General features: G+C 38.0%; 1 protein-coding gene across 1 annotated transcript in view; it reads left to right on the forward strand.

The window, feature by feature from the left end:
* Nucleotides 1-25777, forward strand: part of LOC131155773 (guanine nucleotide exchange factor SPIKE 1) — a 134142-nt gene that overhangs the window by 14243 nt on the left and 94122 nt on the right. Inside the window, exons 8-14 of the mRNA XM_058109165.1 lie at nt 790-1101; nt 7679-7966; nt 8515-8682; nt 8767-8958; nt 9901-9944; nt 20967-21036; nt 23776-23937. Of these exons, the coding sequence (XP_057965148.1) occupies nt 790-1101; nt 7679-7966; nt 8515-8682; nt 8767-8958; nt 9901-9944; nt 20967-21036; nt 23776-23937 (1236 nt within the window). The remainder of the gene's footprint in view (nt 1-789; nt 1102-7678; nt 7967-8514; nt 8683-8766; nt 8959-9900; nt 9945-20966; nt 21037-23775; nt 23938-25777) is intronic.

Here is a 25777-nt window from a genome sequence, read left to right on the forward strand (position 1 = left end):
TATCACAGGCAGGTCGTTAAGCTCACTAAATTCCTTTCTGTGTTCTTTTTTGCTTGATTGCTTGTATTCTCTTTCTCTCTCTCTCTCTCTCTCGCACTGTCTCCATCCCTCTCTCTCGGTTGCTCATGCTGCTTAAATTTTGTCAATAATTGTCCAGAAATTGTCATGTTTGAGATGGATACATAGTTATCTGACACAGGCAAAACGCTGCTACCTTGCTTTTATGCAGATTTAAAGCAGACATTTATTATCTAGCACCCCTGAAAAATTTCTATTTTCCATGTTATATTATCCCAAGGAAACTTTAAATGTTTTTTATCTAACACCCCTGAAAAATTTCTGTAATTCTATTTTATATTCTCCCAAGGAAACTTCAACCTTTAGGTTCCCCCCCCCCCCTAAAAAAAAAATGTATAGAATTTTTCTTTATTGCATTTAGCTTATAATTTTATCATCATTATCATTCTCTCTCTCTCTCTCTCTCTATATATATATATATATATATATATATATATATATATAAATAAAATCTATTTATGTACTCTTTTGTTCGTTACCTTTTTCTCTTGACCATTTGAAAAATTCTCATTACACCTAGAAATATAAGATTATTATATCATCATTATGATTCCCTCTCTGTTGATTACACCGAGGTTGTGCAATTCTTTTTGCTCCTTCATTTATGGGAGACAGTTTGGGGCTATAAATTATTGCTATTAGTGCACTTTAATCTATTAACATTTCGTTATTATGATGTCTGTGAGCAAACTGATCACTTCACCTCAACAGATCCACCTGACTGAGAGAGAGAAGCAGAAACTACAAGTTTGGTCTCGAATTATGATTTACAGGGAGGCCTTTGCCTGGGCTATTGTTCCATTATTTGATACCAGCATGGGTGCAGCTTCTGGTGGGTCTGCATCCCCTGGCAGCCCTCTCACTTCTGCTGTGTCTGGGTCAAGTTTCCATGAGGGTGCTTCTGAGTCTCTTGGTAAGATCACTTCAGATGGGAAGTTATCTTATTCAAGTGGAAGCTCTGTTGTTGTCGAAATATCAAATCTGAACAAAGTGAAAGAAAGCTATACAGAGGACTCACTGCAGGTGAGCAATGATGCAGTCATATTAATTAGCCCTGCTGCTGTAGCTATATGCCGTTTTGTTTTTATTTGTTTTTAAATTCTGATTATCATTTTAGGTTGCACAGATGATATTTGAACTATTTATTATTGAATGTCTATTTTTGTTCATGTCCACAAGTGGTGAAATTTTGTAAGAAAAAAAGGGAAGCATGAATGGCCCCTGAAACCCAAAAAAAAAATTGGTTAACTATAGATCAAAATGAAATCAATCAAAAGTAGTTCTACATATTATTCCATGAAACCCACAGAATTTGCCTCTGGAAGGCAGCATTTGCAGAACTCAATGCCAAGTAGAAGGCGGGAATTTTTATATCTTTATCAATAGGGGAGACCAGTGAGATCTACTTTTTAGAGTTATCAAATAGAATGAGTTTCCAAAAGAGAAAAGCTCTAGTTTCACGAAAGATAGGTTTCTAAAATTTTTACTGTTGAGATGAAGGGTCTCATAAGTCTAGCAAATAATATGTAGTCCTTGGAGCAGAGTCCCCTGTGTAGCTACTTTGTTTACTGTAGTGATTTTATATTTTTATTGGAGGGTTGAATTAGGCCATGTCAAGGTAATTGGGGACTTTTGTAAGTTCTTGTTTTGATATTTGCTTTGTGGGCTTTTTGGTTATGTGAGATGTTGCCTGATTGCTGATGATTTTATTTTTTTTCTGTGCCTTTCAAACTCCCTCATCACTAATCTTAAGCATGGTCTTCACAGGTTGGCTCTTCTTTCCGTTTTACATTGAATTTGTTGAGTTTTTAGGTCCCTCCCTTTATTTATAATACAAATTAAATGCATCCTAATGACAATAATACCCTTACTAACTCTCACTAATTAATATACTAACACGCTTAATAATAATAGACATAAATAACCTCTAACATTCCCCCTCAAACTGGAGCATAAATGTCATATGCTCCATGGTTACCAATAAATTTAACACGAGCACCTCCCAAAGCTTTGGTAAACAAATCAGCAATCTGCATATCAGATCTTCACATAAGCGGTAGTAATGAGCTTCTGCACAACTTTCTCCTGAACAAAGCGGCAATCAACTTCAATGTGCTTCATCTACTCATGAAGTACTGGGTTGGAGGCAATATGAAGAGTAGCTTGATTATCACACATCAACTTCATAGGTTGAGAATGTGAAAAACCCAATTCCCTAACATGTTCTTCAAGCAGACAAGTTCATAAGCAGTGTGAGCTATAGCTCTATATTCTGATTTAGCACTTGACTTGGCCACCACAGTTTGTTTCTTACTCTTCCAAGAAACCAAATTACCACCAAGATATAGTACTCAATTGTGGATCTCCGGTCGGAAGGCACCTAGCCCAATTTGCATTTGTATATCCATGGATATAACTGTGACCTTGATCACGATATATAAGACCTCTTCTAGGTGCACCTTTGAGATATCTTAAGATGCAAATTACTACGTTCCAATGACTTGTCCTTGGAGAATCTAGAAATTGGCTCACAACACTTGTTGCAAATGATATATCCGGCCGAGTGATTGTGGGATAATTCAACTTTCCAACAAGTATCTGGTCTTGTCCAGGATTAGGTAGCAAAGAACCCATATTCGACACTAACTTGCTGTCAGGATCCATGGGTGTATCAACCGGTTTAGATCCTAACAATTCAGTTTCATCCAACAGATTTAGGACATACTTCCTTTGTGACAAAATAGTTCCCATATGAGATCTAGATACTTTTATACCCAAGAAGTATTTCAACGGTGCCAAATCTTTGGTTTGAAACTTTGTCTGTAGAAAAAGTTTGAGACTCAGAATACCTTTTTATTACCATCACCTATAATAACAATATCATTACATAAACAACAAGAAGGATCCTACCTAATGAATTATGACGATAAAACACATAATGATCCATTGCACATTGTTGAAGACCGAACTTAAGTACTAAACACTGAAATGACCAAACCATGCTCTGGGGAGTTGTTTTAAACCATATAGTGCCTTCTTGAGTTGACACACTAAGCTTGACTCCCCTTGAGCAACAAACTCAGGTGGTTGCTCCATGTAGACCTCCTATTATGCAAGAAGACATTCTTCACATCTAGTTGATGCAGAGGCTAGTGACAAGTAGTAGCATGGGAGATGAACAAACGTATTGATGTAAGTTTGGCAACCGGAGAAAAAGTATCAGAATAATCCAAACCATACACTTGAGTATACCCCCTAGCAACAAAATTGGTCTTTAGACGAGCCATAAAACCATCAGGGTTGACTTTCGTGGATTAAACCTAGCGACACCAACCACACACTTGTTAAGAGGAAGAGATGCCAAGTTCCAAGTGCCATTATTTTGTAAAGCTTCAACCATAGCATTCCTTGACCCAAAGTGGGCTAAGGCTTCTGAAACCGATTTAGGAAGGGTAGTAGATGATAGAGCAATAACAAAACAATAATAGGAGGGTGATAAGAAGAGGGTGATAAGAAGTCATAACAAACATAGTTGGAAATTGGATGTTGCGTACATGTGCATTTACCTTTCTGAACAATAGTGGGAGGATCAACATCATGGGCAATATGATCATTAGACGAGGAAACCAAAGGTATGGGAGTAGAAGCTAGAGGGGACTCTCTTCCTTGGAATCGCCATCGTGAATACACCTGCAAATTAGGATGATTAAAATGATGAGGACTTAAACTACATGGGGACTTAGATGGTTGGTTGGGCATGGATAGCAAAGTAGAATATGGAAGATTAGGCAGAAGAAGAGACTCATTGAACTTAGAAGCACTTAAAGGCTAGGTGTAGTATGGTGTAGACTCAAAAAAGGTAACATCAGTAGAAACAAAATGCGATGCAACACAAGACTATAATAACGATATCCCTTTTGAGTATATGAGTAGCCCAGAAGGACACATTTTATAGCAAGAGGATACAACTTATCCACCCCAGGAGTTAGTTGATCAACAAAAGACACACCTCCGAATATGTGAGGAGGGAGAGAGAATAAAAGTGAATTAGGAAAGGGAATGGAGTATGAAATTTTACCACTAAGAATGGAACATGGCTTGTTGATTAGATAGCAAGTAGTAAGTACAACATTGCTAAAAAACACTTTAGGTACATGCATTTGATAAAATACGGTGCAAGTGATTTCAAGGATATGTCTATTTTTTCTATCTGCAACCCCATTTGTTGAGGAGTGTGAGCATAGGATGATTGATGGACAATATCAAACAAAGTCATATAAGTAGTGAATTGTGCACTGAAATACTATTTAGCATTATCACTTTGAAGCATTCGAACTGGCAAATTGAGTCTTTATTTCTGAACAACAAACACAAAATACATGAAATAATTCGGAATGATATTTCATTAAATATAGCCAATTCATTCTTGAATAATCATATACGAAGGTTACAAAGTACTGGAAACCCGACGTGGACACAACTTAACTAGGACCCCAAACATCAGAATGAACTAACATGGAAGGGCTTGCAGCCCATTTGTTGACTCGGGAAGCGAAAGGGACACGATGGTGCTTTCCCAATTGACAAGACTCATAATCAAGACTAGACACAGAACTCAAATTGGGAACAAGACATTTTAACTTTTCCAGTGAAGGATGACCAAGGCAACAGTGAATTTGGAGAGGTGTGGCAGCAGCACTGTATGCAGTAGAAGGAGATAGCGACTCAAAGTGATAAGTCTACCAGCTTCACGGCCTCCACCAATTGTCTTCCTTAGTCTTCAAATTTTAAATAACCACAAAATCAGGGATGAATGTCACTGGACAATTCATGGATTAGTAATCTTGCTAGCAGACATAAGATTGAAAGGAAATTTGGGAATATACGAAACCGAAGGAAGAGAAATAGAAGAAGTGGGCTTTATAGTCCCAATTCACTTGATCACAGTGGTGGATCCATCAACAAGAATAACACAAGGTAAATTTGTAGGATGTTGAAAAGCAAATAAGAAGTTAAGGCGAGCACAAGGCACTCGCCACTATGTAAATAAATTGTTCATGGGTCATTCTTTAACAAGTTTTGACAATGATCCTTCCACAGGTTCACCTAGGGAAACCTTGTTACGACTTCTCCTTCCTCTAAATGATAAGGTTATGTGGACTCCTCGTGATGTCGCTGATAGCGAACCGCCCGCATCGCTGTGGTATTCCTGTGATATGATTAGTGGTAGCGGGGTTGATGACCCAAGGACTAGGACGAGAAGTATTGGATGACAGGCACATTGTGGGATTACCTGTTTGGGCTAGAGATGCAATGGAAAGAGAAACTTTTTGTGACACTTAATCTTGCTGGAACTTGGAATACTCTTTCTATGACATGGATACAGTACATTGACCTCCACTTGGCCGTAAAGCTGTGGAGTCAGTGGTGGCTGCATTGGCTGCCCCCAAAAGTGTGAAGTCAGTGGTGGCTGCATTGGCAACAGTGAAGGTCTATTACGGAGATCCCAGCACTGCTCAATAGTATGATTACTCCGTCCACAATGAATGCACTTGTGAGGAGTGCCTCTACCTCGTCTGTCTCTACCATTACGACTACTCGAACCACAACAATAAATTTTGCGGTTGTTTGGTAGAACTAGAATCATCCTGTGTTGCCAAGGCTGTCCTCTTAGAGTCAAATGCAAGAGCAGGAGAATGCGTGCTAAAGGAAGCACGAAGGACACGAGAATAAACATCGGCAAATGATGGCAGCTTGGCACTACGAAGTATCTGGGACCGGACTGCCTCAAACTTGGGTCTCAAGCCCGCTATAACCTGAAGGATTGTCATCTGCTCCCTCTGCTTCTGCATCTTACGAACGTCAGCAGTTATAGGTTGCATGACATTAAGCCCCTCATGAATACGCTTCATCTCTTTAAAATAATTTGCAATGCTCCTATCTCCTTGTGTGACTGAAAGTACTCCTAGGATAAATCATACATACGTGTAATGTTACTAGAGTGTAGAAGCTTGGCATAATCCCAAATCTCCTTGCACATATCTAGATGCATACACATCTGTGGCTGCATCGAATTCCACAAGAGGGAAGCAGCCAAGGCATCTTCTTGAATCCATACTTATTTTCTCTTCTCTTCAGAAGGATCAGATTGGAGCAAGTGGTTTGGTTTTCCTAATCCTACTAAATAAACCTGAACAGCTTTAGACCATTGAACATAATTCTTTCCATCCAACTTTTAAGTTATTATCTGTGGCAGCAATGTTGGAAACATATTTTTGGGTTTCATAAACTCGGTCCCAAAACTTACAAACTTGCAGCCGCACCAATGTCAAACAAGAAGAACAATCAAAATGAATCGGGCCAATCATAAACTATGTGAAGCACCGAAACAACCACGGATGAGATGAACGACTCACCTACTGATATAGCAATGCCGCAGCCTCACAACTTGACTTACAAACACTGCCACTGCTCCAAGAAACTCACAAAGAAGCCTTTACAAACACTGAACAGAAATTAACAGATTACCGCAAGTGCATGGTCGAAATAGGTTGGATTTTTGAGCAAAAAACATGCCCAAGAGCTTGATAATATTGTCTAGAGAAGGAATCAGAGCATGGGAGAGGGAAAAAAAAAAAAAAAAAAAAAAAAAAAGAAGAAGAGAAAATGGTGGCCAGAAACTCTCTTACCCGCTGGTGCATGGGGTCGGCTCTGCTGGCAGTTGGCTGGTGCGTGCGACCTTTTCTGGCAATGGGATTTTGTGGGGCTAGGCTTTGGAGGGTTCTGTTTTTGGCTATATGGTTTTTTTGTAAAATAATGAAGGGTGGAGGTGGATCTGAGAAGGGAAGCCATGGGAATGTGTTTTCTAGCAACGACCAAGTATAATAGGTTTTAGTTTGGATCATGCTCTGATACCATGTTGAGATTTTGCTTAAAATGAAAGACCTAACTTGAAGATAGGTCTCTCCCTCTATTTATACTACAAATTAAATACATTCTAATGACAATAATACCCTTACTAACTCTCACTAATTAATATACTAATACACTTAGTAATAATGCTAAAAGACATAAATAACCTCCAACAGATTGATCAAGTCGTGTTAACTGTGTAGTACTTTTTCCTTGCATCATACGTTGATGATGAGTTTTCTCTTAGCATCAACATTGTCCTCATGTCTTTATTCTCGGTTGAATAAGAATTATCAGAATTTCAACTGTCACATTGGTGCTCCTGGTGACATCAGCTGTTTGGCTAGCATTGAAATAAGTTTTAAGTTGATCTGAAGAAGAAGAAAGTGAGTTCAAATGCATGAGTTAGCATACCACACAGATAGTGATTGATTCTCTTGTTAGCTTACTATTTTGATTGGGTACTTATCATTTCTTGACCAGAGAATTGTCTTGCTTTTTTCTATTTCATCAGTATTAACACCGAGCTTTTAATCGTAAAAGGCACATGAATAACCCACACCATGCTTAACAGAATTTGTACTGCGATTTTTTGTTTGGTATTCATATTTCCATACTGATATCTGTTTCTTTTTTCCTTTTCCTTCCTCTTTTTTTTTTATCTTCATGATTTTTCTCAAATTTTTAGGATCCCAAACGCAAGGTTCATAAACCTGTGAAGGGTGTCTTGAGATTGGAAATTGAAAAGATCCAGTGTGACCATATTGACTTGGAAAATAATTCTGAAAGTGGCAGCATGACTAATGATTCGGTTGACCCGGGGGACCGATTTGGCGATTCTACCTTTTCGAAATGCCCCAGTAATGGTTCCGATGGGCCTCATAATAGCAATTCCAAGTGGAACTCATATGATGGAAAAGAAACTTCGGGGAATGGATCAAATGCACTTGGAAGTCTATATTTCAGCACTGATGATGTAAGTAGTATGTTAATCTTGCAATAATATTTATTTTTTTTAGATAACTAATATGGATATAAACAACAATTATTTTTATTTATTGTTGTTATAATCCAATTTATTGTTTATATCTAATACCTTCTAACTGGGTTTGTTGTCTCGGCAAGATTGTGCATGAATCCTCAAGTGATTTGCACTGGGAATCTGGATGCATGTATAACTGCCTTAGTGCTTGGGAAAATGATAATAAACAAATATAGAGATTTGTGCATATGCTTTATTAAGTAGACAGCCTTAGTTTTTAGGTACTGAATGGCCACTTTAAATTTCTGAAGTTTGTTTTTGATGGCATTAGTCAGGCCTTGTTCGAGGTCCAATTGTTTTGGTTTAGCACACGGATCTTTTTCCATTTTTCCACCCTGCTTTACAGCCATATTTGATTTGTTGCATGCGTTGTTTAGTTACAAACATGTGCACACACAGAAATATACAAATATGGTGTCCGGAATAAGTTAATTTGCGTATGGTCCTTATTCTCAGTAGTAAATATTTTTATGCATTTGCAGTTCCATGCATTTGACTTTCGCACTACAACAAGGAATGAGCCTTTCTTGCAGCTTTTTCATTGTCTTTATGTCTATCCCTTGACTGTCAGTTTGAGTCGGAAAAGGAATTTGTTCATTCGGGTTGAGCTTAGAAAGGATGATGCAGATGTTCGAAGAAATCCCCTAGAGGTATATATGTTATTGATAATATATATCAGTGTGTTTTCTATATATTGTTTTACTTTTTCTCATATGCGGTATTCTTTTGATTAGGCAATGTATCCAAGGGAGCCAGGTGCATCACTTCAGAAATGGTCTCACACTCAAGTTGCTGTTGGAGCTAGGACAGCCTGCTACCATGATGAAATTAAAATTTTCCTCCCTTCTCTTTGGACACCTCTGCATCACCTTTTGTTCACATTCTTTCACATTGACCTCCAAACTAAATTGGAAGCTCCTAAACCGGTAAATTCAAGTGTGTTTAAGAATGCCCAGGATGCCTCCCCCTTTCTTTTTTGGGTTTTTTCTGCTGTAGAAAAATAAAATTTACTGAGGGAAAAGAGATATCCGAAGAGAAACAAAATGAAAGAGAAGAAAGAAAGGGAGAAATAATAGAAAATAAGATAGAACTAGAAAGCTGAGTAAACGAAGCCATCTAATTCTGCTCAATCTGTAAGCAAAATCCGTTTAGACAGCTGGATGAACATGCACTCCAAGAAGCAAGGAAAATGATTCTTTCCTATAGCAATTGTTAAGGCATAGTGTGACCATGAATGATTAAGCATTCTTGATGTAGGACAACAAGGAGAAAGAGGGGAGAGTTGGATAGAAAAGAGAATATAGAGAGATGGCTTGAGTGAAAGATGGGGAGGGTCAGTCAAGGAGAGAGATGTTAGGCAGTTTCATTTTTTGGGGTAGAAAAAATAATCCCTTACATATATAAGCTTATATGTATAACTCTAATGATTAAACAATAAAAAATTACTGAATAACCCCAAAAGCCCTAATCTAACTTAAATCCCTTAGATATCTGTATCTCCCATACAAATTTGATTTCATAAACAAAAAAAAATCTCTAATTTTTGATTTTTGAGTTGAATTTGAATGCTTAGAATTATCTACAGGCAGTTCCCTGTCAATTCCTCCCTAGCCAAATGGTCTAGGACAGCGCGTAGACTGCACACTAGTGACAATACAATAATCTGAAAGAAGTCAACAAAAAGTGTAATTACTTGAGAATGCTCATATCTTAGACACAATGTGAAGCTGGATTTTTTATTTTAATGTTCTTTGGGGAATTCCTTACCCTTGTTTTAGTCCTAATTCTATGTTATATTTTGGGCCTGCCCCAGTTTTTCTCATGTCTTTATCCATCGAAATGGTCATTGTTTGCGTTCACAATTGCAGGTGGTAATTGGATACGCTGCACTTTCTTTGTCTACTCATGCACAGTATGTAGCTCTCCATTTTTGTTCAGTTTATGGAAAACTCAGTTTTATTTTAGTAATTAACTATTTAACATTCCAATTTAGCTGCTGCTTTTTGTGTACTTTTTTGATCACATATTAGGTTACCTAAGATAAACATGGTGCGCCTTTTTTTTTTTTTTTTTTGTGGATAGAAGAAGGGGCCTTTTTAAAACAAGCAAGAAACAGATACAACAACTGACAGAAGAAGTCTTCACTCGTGAACATAAGAAATAGGGAAAAAAATACATCGACATAATAAAGCCCTCAATCTCTAATGACAACCTGAAAGCAATAGCCCTTAAAACAGCTTGCACTGTAAGCCCAAACCCCAAAGTGAAGTCAAATGCTGCACTGTAGTGAAGAAGCTCCATAATCTCGTCTCAGAAAAAAATCTTGTATTCCTTTCCAGCCCAATTCCCCATAGCACTGCACATTATAGCACATCTGCACAGCTTCTTAACATCCTTACCCTTCCCAAAACTAGTAAAAGAAATAAGTAATCTGATTTTGGACAAACCAACTTTTCACCAAGAACTCCAAAAAGAGAATTCCATGAGCCCCCGAGCAAATGGATAGTGAAGAAACAAATGAGACACATCCATCCATCTTTCCCACACATCAGACACATATTGGAAGAGAATGCTTTAGAAGGTTTCCTGCTTTGCAGCAGATTGTTTATTTATTTAATTTTTTGATAAGTAAATAAAACTTTATTGAAGAGGCATCAAGGGAATGCCAGCCCATGGTACAGTAGATCAAGCACCTTGAAGGGTGTCACACAAATCAAAATCACACCATAATTATTAATAACAGTCCTACTGTGCTAGCTATTGACTGCTGTAAACCATTGCTTTTTGCTGTTTTGGATTGTTGAGGTTGAATTTTTGAACGCTCACCAATTCCTCTCTTTCCAAACACACCAGAAAATTGCAAGGGGAATGAGGGACATAGCCCTTCTATTCTCTGTTGCCTGAATCCCTTTCTAGGCCCAGAGTTCCCCTCCCACAGAGTTAGTGATAACCCACCTTTGTTCAATCAGAGGCAGTGCCATATTCTAGAGATTACTTGTTCAAGTGCAGTGAAGGACAATGTGCTCAACAGATTCTGCATCAGCCATGCAAAGGGGACAGCTGTTGGCTACTGACAAGACCCTTTTGCAAATTATCCAAAGTCAAAATCTTACCTTGGGTTGCCTGCCATGCAAGGAAGGCAAGTTCTGTGGGGGGGCTTCTGTCTTCCAAATCTGAGTCCAAGGGAAATTAAAGTTGTTTCGACTCCAAAGGGAGGAGCTTCCTATAGAAGGATCTAACAGTCAAGATCAGCTTCTCATCTAAGGACCAAATAGGAAGATTAGTGCTATTATGGTGTTGGAAGTCATAAAGAAAGCTGTAGAAGTCCGTGAGCTGGTTGCATTCCTAATCTTCCACATTTCTAAGGAAGGGGATGTTCCAAAAGAGCCTTTGATCTGGGGTTTGAAACTGATGGCCGATGCAAGCATCTTTATCACATGCCAAGTCATAGATGGCTGAAAATAAGACACTAAGAGTTTCTTGATCACACCACTAGTCATGCCAAAAATAAATGTTGCCTTTTCCCACTTGAAACTTGATACAAGAAGCAAAATCATTCCAGCCTTTCCTGATAAAATTTCACATCCCTACACTGTGTGGTCCTCTTTTTAGCGTGGGAGATCCAATCGTTATGTTCAAGCCCATATTTCACAGCTATGATTCCCCAGAAAAGGTGGTATTTCTCAATCATGAATCTCCATAAACATTTCCCTAACAGGGTTTTTTTGCAAATGTGGAGGGACTTAAAACCCAAGCCTCCTAAATGAAAGGGTTGTTTCACCATGCCCCATTTGACAAAGTGAAATTTGAATTCCGCTTGAAACCTCGTTTGAATCCCTTTAAGTTTTATGGAAACTGAAGTTGTTAGGTGCAGGGGAGACATGAAGTAAACAAGGAGATTTGTCGAGGTGCTTTTGATGAGAGTGAGTCTGCCACCTTTTGATGAGAAATTCCCCTTCCATTCAACCAACTTTTTTTTTTGCCAAAATTTTCAATGTGGGATCTGGTGCTGAGGGGTAGCCCAAGGTGGTTAATAGGGAAAGTACCCATTTTGCAGCCCAAAAGACCAGCAAGGAGAGACCCATCTACATATCTCCAACAGGAATGATTTCATTTTAAGGATAACTTCAAACCTGAAACTGCCTCAAACCCTACCAAGATACATCTTAGATCCAAAATGTGAAGAGGAGATGTGTGACCTGCATAGACCTATCATGCTTGCCAACTCTAAGGCCTTTGAGCAGTCCTTCTCCTGTAGCTTTTATCAACATGAGGCTCTACATCTCCATCACCATGATGAACAAAATGGGAGATAGAGGGTCTCCTTGCCTTAGACCTCTGGATGATTGGAAGAAATTAGTGGGGCCATTGATTAACACTGAGAAGCTTAGTGTGTTGATGTAATAAGCGATCCAACTACACCAACGGTCCCCAAAACCCCCTTTTTCATGAGACTAAAGAGAAGGAAGTTCCAGTTGATGTGATCAAAAGCTTTCTCCATCTCAAATTTTCACACCACCCCATTTTTCTTTTCCCTCTGGTAGCTATCCACTACCTTGTTAGCTATTAGGGCTGCATCCATGATTTGTCTTCCTGCCACAAAGGCATGTTGATATTGCCTAATGATTTATGGAGTGTCTTTTTTAAGCCTTGTAGCAAGGACTTTAGCAAGGATATTATAAGTACTTCCCACCAAGCTAATTGGACGAAAGTCCTTAGTGTTGGTTGCCTTGGGTTTCTTCGGGATGAGGGTAAGGAAAGTGGCATTGATGCGCTGCTCATAAATTTACCCGATCTAAAGAATTCCTCAAAAGTGTTAATAAAATATTGCTTAAGCTAGCCACCGTTTGACTAAAAGGATGATAAGGAGAACCCATTTGGCTTTGGCGCTTTGTCTCCGTTGCGATCTCCAATGGCTTGGAGGATTTCAGCTTCCTCAAAGGGTCTCTCAAGCCACTTTGCGGTGGAGGGGCCGATAAATTTAAAACTGATGCTTTCCACTATAAGTCTCCAACTTTTGGATTCAGAATAAAGAGCTTAAAGATGCATATTTCCCTTTTGATGTCCTCCTCCTCAGTTAAGGTGTTCTCTTCGATTTCAATTTTGGAAATGTGTTTAGTCTATGATGGGAATTTGCGGTCTGGTGGAAAAATTTGGTGTTTCAATCTCCCTCCTTGAGCCATAAGGCTCTAGATTTCTGCCTCCAGAAGATCTCTTCAAGGCTTATAGCCTCAATCAACTCCTTCTTCAACAAAAATCTTTTGGCCCTGTCATTAGAGCTGAGCCCTTGTCTTAGCTTTTGCTCATCAAGGATCTTGATGTTGTTCAAAATAATGGTCTTCTTTGCTTGAATGTTCCCAAAAGTGCTTTTATTCCACACTTTGAGCTTCTATTTCAAACACGTCAGTTTTGATGCTAGCACAAAGCTGGTTTTCTCCTTAATGTGTAGCATGGACCACTAAAGTTTAATGAGGTCCCCGAAGCCATTGTGCTTTAACAACATCTTTTCAAAGCAGAATGGGGTTGGTCACTGTTTGATTCCCCCCATGTCAATGATGATAAGGAAGTGATCCGATGTGGGCCTAGGTTGGAGCTCCTAAGTGGTTTTGGGTAAGTGAGTATCCCAATGCACTAAGATAAGGAATCTACATGCTTTTAAATCACAGTTGCGTGTATCGTAACATAACGTAACAGGAAGCGGGAATAGCGGATGTTACATAATGGGAGTGGGTGTAATGGCCGTGAATTTTTTCCAACCCCGCACAACCATGTGCATATTAGTGTATTTGCATGTTTTGAGCTTCCAACCCTTCTTAGAAAGAGTTTTAGTGTATTTTGGATCCTTTAGTTCGACTAAGTGTGTCTTTTGGTAAGGGCAAGAAATTTACATTTGTTTTAAATCACCATTGAAATAAAAATTGCGTGTGTGTATTTGTACTTTCTCATTATTCTTATGTGAATAAATTATTTAATAAAAGAAAATACATTATACACTCCATTAATCTATTAGACACATAAGAAATCGAATAATACAAATATACAATGACTAGAAAAGAATAGAAGGTTGAAGTTGAAAAATATAGAACATAGATATCAAATTGCTATTATTATCAAAATGAAATATTTTCCTAATAAGTTAGTATTTTCAAATTGTTAACTAATGCATCTCTTGTGAGTATTAAAAAAAAATGGTAAATTTTGTATTATTATTATCCTCATTGTAATCTTTTTTCCCTCTCGCTTCATAGTATATTTAGAATGATTTATGAAAGCGAGAAAACAAAAAGTGAGAAGAAAAAGTAAAAAAAAAAAAATTTTTTTTGGTGTAACAGCCCTGTAGCGGTTACATAACAGCTGTAGATGCCTTTACATAAGGGTCATGGTCCGTAGCTACGACCGTGATTTTTCTACCCACCAATTTTGCAGTGTGTAACATTATTGGGGACCCAAAAAACCGTTACGTAATGGCGTTATGTAACTGTCGCAGCCATGATTTAAAACCATGGGAATCTATCAATTCTGAAGAAGGAAGGTGGTTCCCTAGCATTGGACCAAGTGAAAGCACCACCAGAGAGGGAGATCAATGAGGGCATTCACATTTGGTGAAAGTCTAGGAACTCTCTCATATATCTGTTCTCTGCTCCACTCCCATTTCTTTCATGGGGGTACAGCACCAGAAGTCTCCTCCAATAATCCAAGGTGCAACATCCTTTAATCTCCAAGAGCTCAGTCCAAAACAAATGTCTGTGAGGTCCTTCGCCTAGGCCTAGACCCCAGTGAGAACCTGTAAGAAAATTATCATCCTGATTTTTAAACAATCATGAGTCAGAGAAGGAGTTGATGGACTGATTGAGATAATCTCCACCACGTTAAGATTCCACAAAATGAGGATGCCTCCTGCATTGCCCACTGCACCATGGGAGATCCATCCACAATTCTCCTGGCTGTAAAGATCTCTTGACTAAGAATTGATCCATATTTTCCACATTAGTTTCCTGTAAGCAGAAAGTCACCTCTCCATTATTTAAGAAAGGATTTTATTAGGCTCCTTTTATATTTGTCATTTAATCCCCTCATATTCCAGGAAATGAGTTTCCTTAAACATGGTTTAGTAGTGCACACCCAACTATTGTTTGCCTCCACCAAATTTGTGCATCCACCCAATTTATCATAATTTATTGTACATTCCAGGTATTTCAGCTCCCTGTTTGCGTCCAGTTTCTTGTTGCTGCAATAGGTTTTTTGGAGCTAAGCTGCGCTCCTCTTTTCTCTTCTTCTTGATCTCTTCAACCAATTTCAAACCCTGTCTTCAAAGCCATTGAAAGACACGCCAATGGCTTTACTGAACATTTTCATTTTCTGTAACACCCTCTTGGAGACCTGCTCCTTAAAAAGTGTGCTTTCTGGGTCTAAACCATTCAGCATTTCAAAGTTGGGGTTGTCCTTGGTATCAGCTCGATTGGGGCTGGATTGAAAGGCCTCTGGGTGGTTTGAAGGGGCTGGAATTAAGGTTAAAACAGTGGCATCAGCCTGCAATAATGGAGGCGCCGAATCTGATTCCTTCTTGGTGTTGCTAGAATCAAAGACCTAGGAGTGGGGCTCAGTTGCAGGGTTTTTTCCACTAGAATGAGGACTTTTCAGCTGCCATGGAGGGACCTTTATAGGAAGTAAAGGGACTGCAAGCATTAGGTTTGGTTATGGGGGAAATTTTAGGAGTAGGGAGGCCAAAGGGGAGAGCTCCTCAAACAGGGTGCCTTTGTCCACCTTCAGTTCAGTCCCAAGCTCTACGAAGGAGGGGAAAAATTTAGGTCTGCACAGATCGATGCTGTTCTTTTCAACAATGTTCACAAAAGACTGTAGAACCAGAAGGCTTCCCTACCCCAGGAAATTCTTGCAGCTGGTCAGTCTTCAGGATCAGAAGAAAAGGTTCTCCGCAGCAAGGACCGGCGCAAGGGGTGTGAGCTTGGACTTTAACTGGCTTCAACAAGGCCCCAGGGGCTGCAACAGAAGCTGAGGTCTTCAAAACTTCCCAGCTTGAGGAGGGGGGCATGGGTTTGCGTTGCTGCTTGGATAAGGGCTTTCAAGAAGAGGGTGGAAGTAGGCATTGTCGTTATTCAATTCCCACATTCGAGATTTTGAGCCATCCCTTCAAACCGAAACCCTTTGGGAAGATCAACTGTTTCCACCCTCAATTGGTTTTAAGAGGGAGATGAACTTGCCATGTTTGTTCAACTTCAGGTGGAGCGACAAGTTTTGTCCTTGTTCTGCATTTTGTGAAACCACGGGGTGAGAGGGGGTCTCTTCTCGAGCTCTAGAAGTCTTCCCAAGTTCTAATGAACCAAGCAAGCTTCTCCAAATCCAGAAAGATGAAGTGTGACCACCATTCCGAAGTTCTGTGAGTCTCAGGATGTTGGTTTCCTCCCATTCGATGGCCAAATTCAAGGTCTTCCTCTTGATCCACGTTGAGAGCTTCGCATCTGCCATGGACGAAGGCAAGAGGAAGACGGTGAGGGCGGGGGAGAGCAAGGATTGAAAGCCGAAGCTGCACAGGGGAAAGGGAATCACAGTGCAGGGGAAAGGTATCGCAGAGGGTTTAGGGTTTGCAGAGGGTTTAGGGTTTCCAACTTAGGGAGAAAGAGACAGCAGGGGAAAGAAGGAGAGGGGGGGGGGGGGGGAGAAGTACAGGGGTGTTTAGGTTTAAGGATGCCTCATATCGTCGTGACAGGGAGGAGCCCATCGTCGCAAACAAAAAAGGAGGGGTTCGCAAGGGGGATTATTGATGTTAGCTCTATTACGCACCACCAGACAAGCGAATTCTTTTCTTATAGAAAATTTTAGTCCCATAAGCCTCTATAAAGAAGAAATATCACATCAGCCTGAATGATGTGGGGCAAGAAGCATTTGCAATATTAACTTGAATAAAGAGAGAAGGTCTAAGATACAACTAATTGTTTTGGAAAGGTTGAGTTTCAAGAGTTTTAGAAATCGACCCATATTATGATGTTCCATTTATATAAACATGGAGTTAATACTTTCTAGCCAAATCTTACTTGAGAATTACACACTCAAAATGTGTAACCCTCAAGTAAAAAGGTGTGCCTTTTGTGCGAATGCGTAGGCCTCACGCCTTTTGCGCGAATGCGTAGGCCTCAGTTTCTTATGCGTTAGCCTTTTCGGGATTTGGTATTTTAATTAAGCCTCAAGATGTTTTAGGCAACTTGTTGCTGCTAAGCCTTGCACAGCAGCAGAAACTGATTCCATGGCTACTAAGTGAATTTTTTGGGTGTCTGTTCATGGTCTACCATCAACCTGTTCTTGACATGCATCAACCTGTTCTTCTCGCATGTGAGTTCTTAAACTTTGAATTTGTTCAATCACCATCTGCTTCCAGTCGAGATTAAACTAACTTGAGTGTACTCAGTGTAGATTAAAGTACTTTGTTTTACATGCACAACAAAGCTTAATGGCTTCCATAACATAGCCATCGTGCATCTCGAATGATAATGTAGTAGCTTAAACACTTTTCTCCTTTTAAAAAGGATGTGGAGATTTGAACCATTTGCAGTTTTATACTTTTCTTCCGTGCCCCATTTGAAGGCATTTTGAAAACAGATATGATGTTTCTGCATTCTGTTTGCTGTTGTCAATGTTTTATGCGCTGTGATATCAGTAATAGTTAATTGCATTTGAGATTGCTTAGTTACTTTAGACTGCATGCATGTTTTTTTGAACCCACTGCAAATTTGTGGAAAATGACTATGTATTCCTCATATCATTCTATTACATATTTCTCTTACATGACATGTGATTGGTTGAGGATTGCTTGAAGCAATTCTCTGAGCACTTTTATGGCTGTTAATTTTGCATTAACTCTCTAGAGTGGCATGAAATTATGACCAAGCAATAGCTTAATGGAACAGTGTGAAAGCTAGTGAAGATATTTGGATGACTAAAACTCAAGCTAGCTGATAGAAGCTAACTAAAATATGAAGTGGATACCATAAATCAAACAATATGTTGTCTTAAATGATCTCTTGAGGTTGGCAGAATAGATCCATTGGGATTCCACCTGGATTTTGGATCCATTGGGGGCATCCGCATGGTTTATCTTACAGTGACTGGCATTTGGATGAAGCTCATTCTTGATTAACGTGTATTAGGATGGTCCTTGGGATAATCCTTCTCTAGGATTTTCTCCAAATGTTCTTGGAAACATAAGTTAGATTATGACTTGGGTTTCCATGCCTATAAATAAGAGGGATCGGGGCATAAGAGTGCGTGCTATATTGAATCCTAGAAAGCCTCCCACATTCTCAATCTTCTCAAGAGACTCTCTCTCATCCTATGGTCATTCTCTTCTAGTTCTATACCCTGTGAGCCACTGTAATACTGCTTAAGGTCTTGGCGCGTGGAAACATGAAAGAGGACTCTAGTAGCCCTCATAGCACCAATAGAGATCATCTGAAACTAGCAAGCTAGGGCTGTGAGAAATCTAGAACATAGAAGGTGATAAAATGGGATCCTCGAGACTACATTATTTGTTGGTCTATTGGCCGCCTCTGAAAATTTGAAAGCCTTCTTCTTTCAAGCTTATCGGCACTCTTTATTGTTCATTGCTGTTTAATAGATAATCATATCATGTAGTGATCATTATCAGAAAAATTAGCTAAAAAATTTCATATAGTAGATGTGTTTAGAAATGTTGTGCGTGTGTATGTGTGTGTGTTTTTTTTTTCAAATCTCATGACAAGATGAATTTTTTTCAGAAGCTGCTGTGGGTTAGCCTGTTTGGTGTTTTGATGGGTGTTCTTTCTAGTATGTGTTTTCTTCTTTAATTATTTTTTTTAGATAAATTTTTTTTTACACATTTTTTGTTTTTTTTTGGGGTGTTTTGGGGTAAATTTCCTTGTGTGGTTTGCAACATGATTGGAGGATCGCTGTGATTCAATTTTCACTTTTATATTTTTTGGAGTGTTTTGCCCTTTTACCATTTCAGTAGGATGCTTTGTTCTGCCTTATGTAATTTTCTTCTCTCTCCTTAATAAATCATCTTTTTTCTTCTCAAAAATACAAATCAAGGGGCACATTACAGGCTTTTCATTCAAATAGTTGGAACCATCTTTTTCTGCTCATTTTGACAAAAAACATTTTGTGGAAATAAAAATAGACTTTTTTATGCCAAACCTGCTATTTTAACAGTTTCTTTCCATAAATAGATAGATAAGAAAATGGCTAAATAAAAGATTAATCTTCTTTGCATCAACCAACACTTCCAACATGCCAAGCATAATATGGAATGAAGTCTTTTGCAATTGTATTACACCAGGTCAGGGAATATTTTTACTCTTTATCCTTGTCCCCTTATCCACAAATCACCATCAAGCTGCAACTAGCCTCCCCAACGACAATAGAGATAAGAAGTCTTTTGATGGGCTCTCACAATAGGTTTTGTTTAGAAAAGGAGACATGGCGTCAAACAAGTAGTGTTGTCGCTCATGCTTATTTATTCATTTATTTTCAAAAATAGTAAGATGAAAAAAAATTTGAGTAAAACCAAAAAAGGTTCATTATTTTTTTGTTGTTCCAAGGAGAGGGGAAAATGCTCAAATTTTGCCTTTTTGGCTTCTATATCGTGCATGTTATGATGAATATGTGCTGTGTTGGTTTCAAAATTATTGCTCTGTCCCATCTTTTTCACTTTTTTGCATTTATTTTCGATGGAACTGCTTCTAGAAGTATAAGGCTATGAGCTTTATTGGGAAGAAAGAGGTCTAAATTTTATTATTCTAAATGTCCGTCATTTTTCTTGTCATAAACAATAGATTTTCTTTATTATTGTAGAGTTAGTGATTTTGCAGTAAATGACATGTAATTTGGGTTACGAACACGTAGAACTCATATAATTTGACACCAAATGGCATGTAAATTGAGTGACTACTTTTCTTGACTTGTGTCCGTTGATGCATGATCCTGTTAAGTGTCTGTTTGATATGTTTTTTGATCTCATTCAATTTGCATTTGTTTGGCATTTGCTTTAAAAGTGGTGAATTTTCTTTCCTCTTGTCATTCTTTTGCTTTTTGGTTATAAGAAAACTGTTTCTAGATGTAGGCTTTGCAGTTTTAAATCCTTTTCTCTTGATATAAACAAAATTTGTTGTTATATGTGTGATAGTTGATTTGTTGAACAACACTTGGACATCTGATATACCTTACATGACCTGTATTTTATGTATATTGAATGAAAACCACTTTCCTAGGCTAGCACCTATCCTAGCTTAGTCTAGCAATATGATTGCAATTATGATTCAATGTTTTGATCGTCACACATTTGATCTTGTTCAATTGGATTGAATTTCATATTGTTCCTTCTTTATAATATGCTGTTATATGCACCAACAATAATTCTATGCTTTTTAGGTTTGCTAACTAATGTGAGAGATGCTTAGTATATTTTATGTTGGTTCAGGATCTGGAATCTTATCATCATTGAAACATAAAAATTTGTTGCAAGTGTGGGCTGGTGGATGTTTCAGCTCACTTGTTTTTCATAGAACTTTTAACCATTTTAAGTTTCTAATAAGAGAACCCACTTTCTGTATCAATGTAGAAGCGAAGGGTCTGGGTTACAGAGAATTGTCCCCTCAACTTAGTATCCATGTCTGAAACTTGTTTTGAGCATTAGTAATATTCAAGACAGAAACATAGATACACCTGCACCTTGTACCCATAATCAAGTTTGAGCAACACATTACATAACAACAGCAACAACAAAACCAAGCCTTAAGTCTCACTAGGTGGGGTCGGCTAAGCAACACGTTACATAGCTTTTACTATTTGTATTGTTTTTTGGGATCTTCAACAACATCTGAGTATTTTAAAGTCATATGATTGAGCTATGAACAATTTTAATGTGTAAATATATGAATTGATTCAGGTTGCGATCTGAAATTTCTTTGCCCATCATGAGAGAGCTGGTTCCACATTATTTGCAAGATACTGGCAAGGTATAGACTGCTTAATAACTCTTAACATTTTTTTCAGAGTTTGATTTTTTTATTTATATATGTTTATAATAGTTCATGTCATTATGGTTCTAGTCTGTCTGCAACTAGCTTTCTGATTATGCCACATTCAAGCTTAGTTTGGCTCTCTTGTGGCTAATGAAAATGAGCTTTTGAAAAGCAGCTGACGGAAGGATGTTGATCTAGGTTGCCATAAAAATTGTTTGGCTTCCTTGTGAAAAAAGAACTGCCGAGTGTTTAACAAAAAATCCGGAAGATGGCTGAAATGACTGAAATGGATGTCATTTTAAATTCTGTGGGTCATTTTGTAATATTTGAAAAAATTCAAAGGCACTCAGGAGTAAAATGATGTGTTAGAAAAAGTCCAGCATTTAAAATCCCTATCTTTTAAAATCTCTGCAAAAAAAAGAAAAAAGAAAAGAGAAGCTAAAAACTAAATTTTTTAAAAATAAAAAGGCTGTGCACTAAATGTTTTCCACTCTATTTTTACTTTACAAAAGAAGTTTGTCCAGAAAGGGAGGGCTGGGAGGGAGGAGGTTGCTCCCCTTGGTGGGTTTGGTTGGGGGAAGTGGAGAGAACAGAAGAGAAAAGAAATAGTTTCTCCCCAGTGTTTGGTACCCATAAAAAGGGGAGAAGAGAAAAGAAGTTGGGAGATAAAAGGGGATAAAGAGGTCACTTTACCAACTCATAACTTTACAAAAAGACAATTATGCCCCCTTAACAAAATAAATTCCTAAAATAAAAAATCTTATCTATGTTGTTTTATTTATTTTTATATGGTTTGATTATTTCTAAAAAATATGGTCAATGAAAATATTGTAATCATGGAGTTAAATGTACTTATAAATTTTAAGCTTGAGAGGATTATGAGAGAGTTTTTGTGGTCCAGCAGGGGGGAGTCATAGGGACCATCTAGCGAGCTGGGCTGAGGTTTGTAGATCAAAAAAGGAGGAGGGGTGGTTTTGGCCTTGGTAAGCTGGTGTCTAAAAACTTCGCTCTTCTAACGAAATGGCTATGGCACTTCCCTCTATAAGAATCGTCCCTTTGGCATAAAGTAATAAGTAAGCTTTGGATGGATGAGAATGGGTGGGATACCAATGCTAATTTAAGTTGTTCCTTGGGATGTTCGTGGAGGTCCATTTCTCAGATCTATCCTTTTTTCACCCCTCACACTAAAGTTGAGGTGGGAGGGGTTCTCATATTTGTTTTTGGGAAGACCATTGGCTGGGAAACACACCATTTTCCACTTCTTTCCCTTGTCTCTTTCATCTAAGTTTTGAGCAAAATAAAGCCCTTTTTTTTTTGGTGGCTTGAGCGGCCCTTTGGTTTCCTGGAATTTCCACTTTAGGAGACCTCTCAATGATAGGAAGATGGTAGAATTTTCAGCTTTGTTATCTTTATTGAATGGGAGTAACCTTTCTTTGGGGAGGGATGTTCGTTCTTGGTCTTTGGACCAGTTAGGAGCGTATTCTTGCAAATGTTTTTTGAACTTTTGATTTGCTCTTACTCTTCTTTCCTGCTTTATTCTATTACTATTTTGGAAGGCCAAAGTTCCCCTAAAATAAAGGCTTTCACTTGGTTGGTTGTGCCTAATAAGATAAATACTAATAACTAGTTGCAAATTAGGAGACCTATGAAGGCTCTCTTTCCATGGATGTGTGCTCTGTTACAAGAACTTTGAGACAGCTCTCACCTTCTTTTGCAATGTGAATTTGCTTGGAAGGTATGGAATATACTTTTTGGCATTATGGGAGAAATCTGGATTTGTCCTTCTTCAATGGAAGACTTTTTAGATATATCCTTCGTCGGCTTTGGTAGAAGGAAGGATAGGGCAACTTTATGGAAGTGTGGTTTTTTCGTGCTATTATGGGCTTTATGGGTGGAACATAATACTCAGATATTTTCTGGGAAAAAATTAAACCAGATGCTGGTTTGGGATAAAATAAAGTACTTGGCCTCACTGGTATGTCAGTTGTGGATTTTTTAGAGAGGCAAGCTTCCAGGAGTTTCAAAGAGATTAGAGGAACATGCTGACTCGATAATCTTTTTTCTCTTGGGTATTTTTATTTGTTTAGTTTCGGAGTGTCTCAGTTTGTCTCCGGAGATGTATAATTCTTTCTCTTGTAAATTCTTTATCTATTAATGATATCTTCTTTTGTTATAAAAAAAAAATTCTTCAATATTTAATGGGATTTTTTTAAAGGGATATTTATTTAATTGAATCATGTGCAATGTGATTAATCTAATAAAAATTATATACTTTGTTTTATGTGAAGAATTCTATGCTGCCACTGTATTATATCCAGCACTTTACTTACAAGGGTAATATTATAATATAATAACGTACAATTTCTTTACGTCTCTCTCATTAGTTGAACCAAACATGCAGGAGAGAAACAGGTTTCTCTTCTTCTCTTCTATTAGTTTCTTTTCTCTTCTTTCCACTTCTCCCCAACCAAACATACTCTAAATTTTTTTCTTAAAGACTGATTTTTAATGCTGAATTTTAGCTGTAGCTTCCTTTAATCTTGTTGGGATAATAGTCTGAATTTGAGTCTGTAATTCCTGTCTAAATAAATACCTTAGATGATATAATTGCTGGGTTATCTATAGATATTTTGTAGCATAAATCTTGTTACTATTTTCAAATGATATGCATGTATGATTTAGAATTTAAACATGATTTGACATTGCCACTTTATCTTTTGAATCATTGTGTAGGAGAGGCTGGATTATTTGGAAGAAGGAAAATGTGTCTTTAGACTGCGCTCGAGGCTGTGCTCATCTTTATACCCCATTAATGAACGGATCAGAGATTTTTTTCTTGAATATGATAGGCACACACTCCGCACAAGTGCTCCTTGGGGGTCTGAACTTCTTGAGGTATTTCATCCATTTTTTTCCTCCATCTTCAGTTTTTTCATGCCTCTTCTGTTTTGGCCTCCCTATATTTACATGCTATATCTTTTCATAGATAATCTCATGGAATGTGGTTCCATATATCCATTATGGACATGTCCATGTTGCAGAAGTTGCCAAAAATATGTGAAATGGTGCATTTAATGGAGGGAAGACAAGGTTCAAACTATGTGTTTATGTATGAAGTATTATTTTTATTATTTTCTTCTGCTCAACAGGTTGCTTAATATGTGCCATTTTCAGGGTTATATAGAATCATTTAGAATGTCAATAGCCTGCACTTTTGTTTGAAATTTTCAGTTTGATATTTGAGTTTGGGATGATCATTTGTGCATTGGGGTGGCATTTAGTTTGCAGGACCCTTCAAGATTCCTCTAGGAGTGGTGGATGCATAAGATATCATTATCGTGTTTGTTTTGAGGTCGAAAAGCAATGGGGTGATAATATCACATTTCTTGGAAATCTTATAATGCAAATGAAACAAAAATACTCCCATGAGATAGACATCTCTTTCTTAGAAATTGGAATGTGTCATTCCTTGAGTAATCTCAGATTCCAAAAACCAAACAACACCTCAGTGTCCTTTTCAAAGGTGGGGAATTTGATATGTGCATAGACTTCAGATTGTCTTTTATGGACTTGTTTGCACCTACTCACCTCTTAATTAACTAGTATTTTAATCTTGAAGCAAGTTAGTGAACCGTGGGTGTTCCATTGCATCTCTTAGTATCTTCTAGATGAGTTTGAATGATTAGACATCACTCCCTTAATTCATCTCTTAATTGTTCAGGACTCGTTGACAAACATTAGAACTTGTTATAACGAGTAGCCCTGAACACTTAATTTTGTCAAATGGCCCCTAAATTAAAACTATCAACTGTGATGTGAATCTTACTTTAAACTAAAATCCATATCTATGTTTAATCATATAGTTCTACAATATTTTGTGCACATACTATGATTTAGTAGTAAAAATCCAGGGATAGAGTAGGTGAAAGAATACACGTTGAAATCTTGACTATAAAAGATTTTGCACTCACTTTGGCATTCTCATTTGTTTTTTTTCTCTTATTTTTTAGGGATTAAATCAGCAGCAGTTAAGGAGGAGAATGTCCTCAAGTCCCTGTGGATCAAAAGCTAGAATTTTGATCAGCATTCGAAAAATATTGGCAAAGGGGGTTTTGTTCAATTAGAGGAAAAATCCCGACATTGGAGTTGGTGGATTAGAATCTCTGATTGGCTGCACAATGTGTGCGCAAATGTTTGTCCTTGGTTTTCTTGAGATTATAACACATCATGCAACACAGGAAGTTTGGTAGAATCCAATATTTGGGGGCGATTAATATTAACCATCACAGCAAGTTATTGGAGTTGTTATTGTGTTTGGATGGCAGAGGGTATTCCATCTTCATACTAGGGACATTGAATGGTGGGGCTGGTGAAGATTTGTTGAAGTTTTGGAGGTGGTGGATGGTGCAAAAAAGGATATCAACTTCTAGAGTAAGCTGGGGAATAAACCTCAGGGTCTAATGATTGCCAGAGCTGGAAGGATTTAATAGACTAATAGTGGATGTTCAATGGGAAAAATCCAGCATGATGGGGAGGGCATTGCGAAACCTGTGGAGGTGTGATGTGAATTGAGAAAGATGTGATGGATGGTGGCGGCTAATATCCTGAGGCTTTTGTGTGCATTTATATGTTGTTTTTGACAAATTAAAACACTGTAAGCTTAGAGAATTGTCTAGTGAGTGTTCAAGAATCAAGACTTGGAAAATAGCACGTAGCATATGAGGTAGAGCCCCCA

The sequence above is a fragment of the Malania oleifera genome, chromosome 5 (assembly GCF_029873635.1).
Source record: "Malania oleifera isolate guangnan ecotype guangnan chromosome 5, ASM2987363v1, whole genome shotgun sequence".
Taxonomy (NCBI): domain Eukaryota; kingdom Viridiplantae; phylum Streptophyta; class Magnoliopsida; order Santalales; family Ximeniaceae; genus Malania; species Malania oleifera.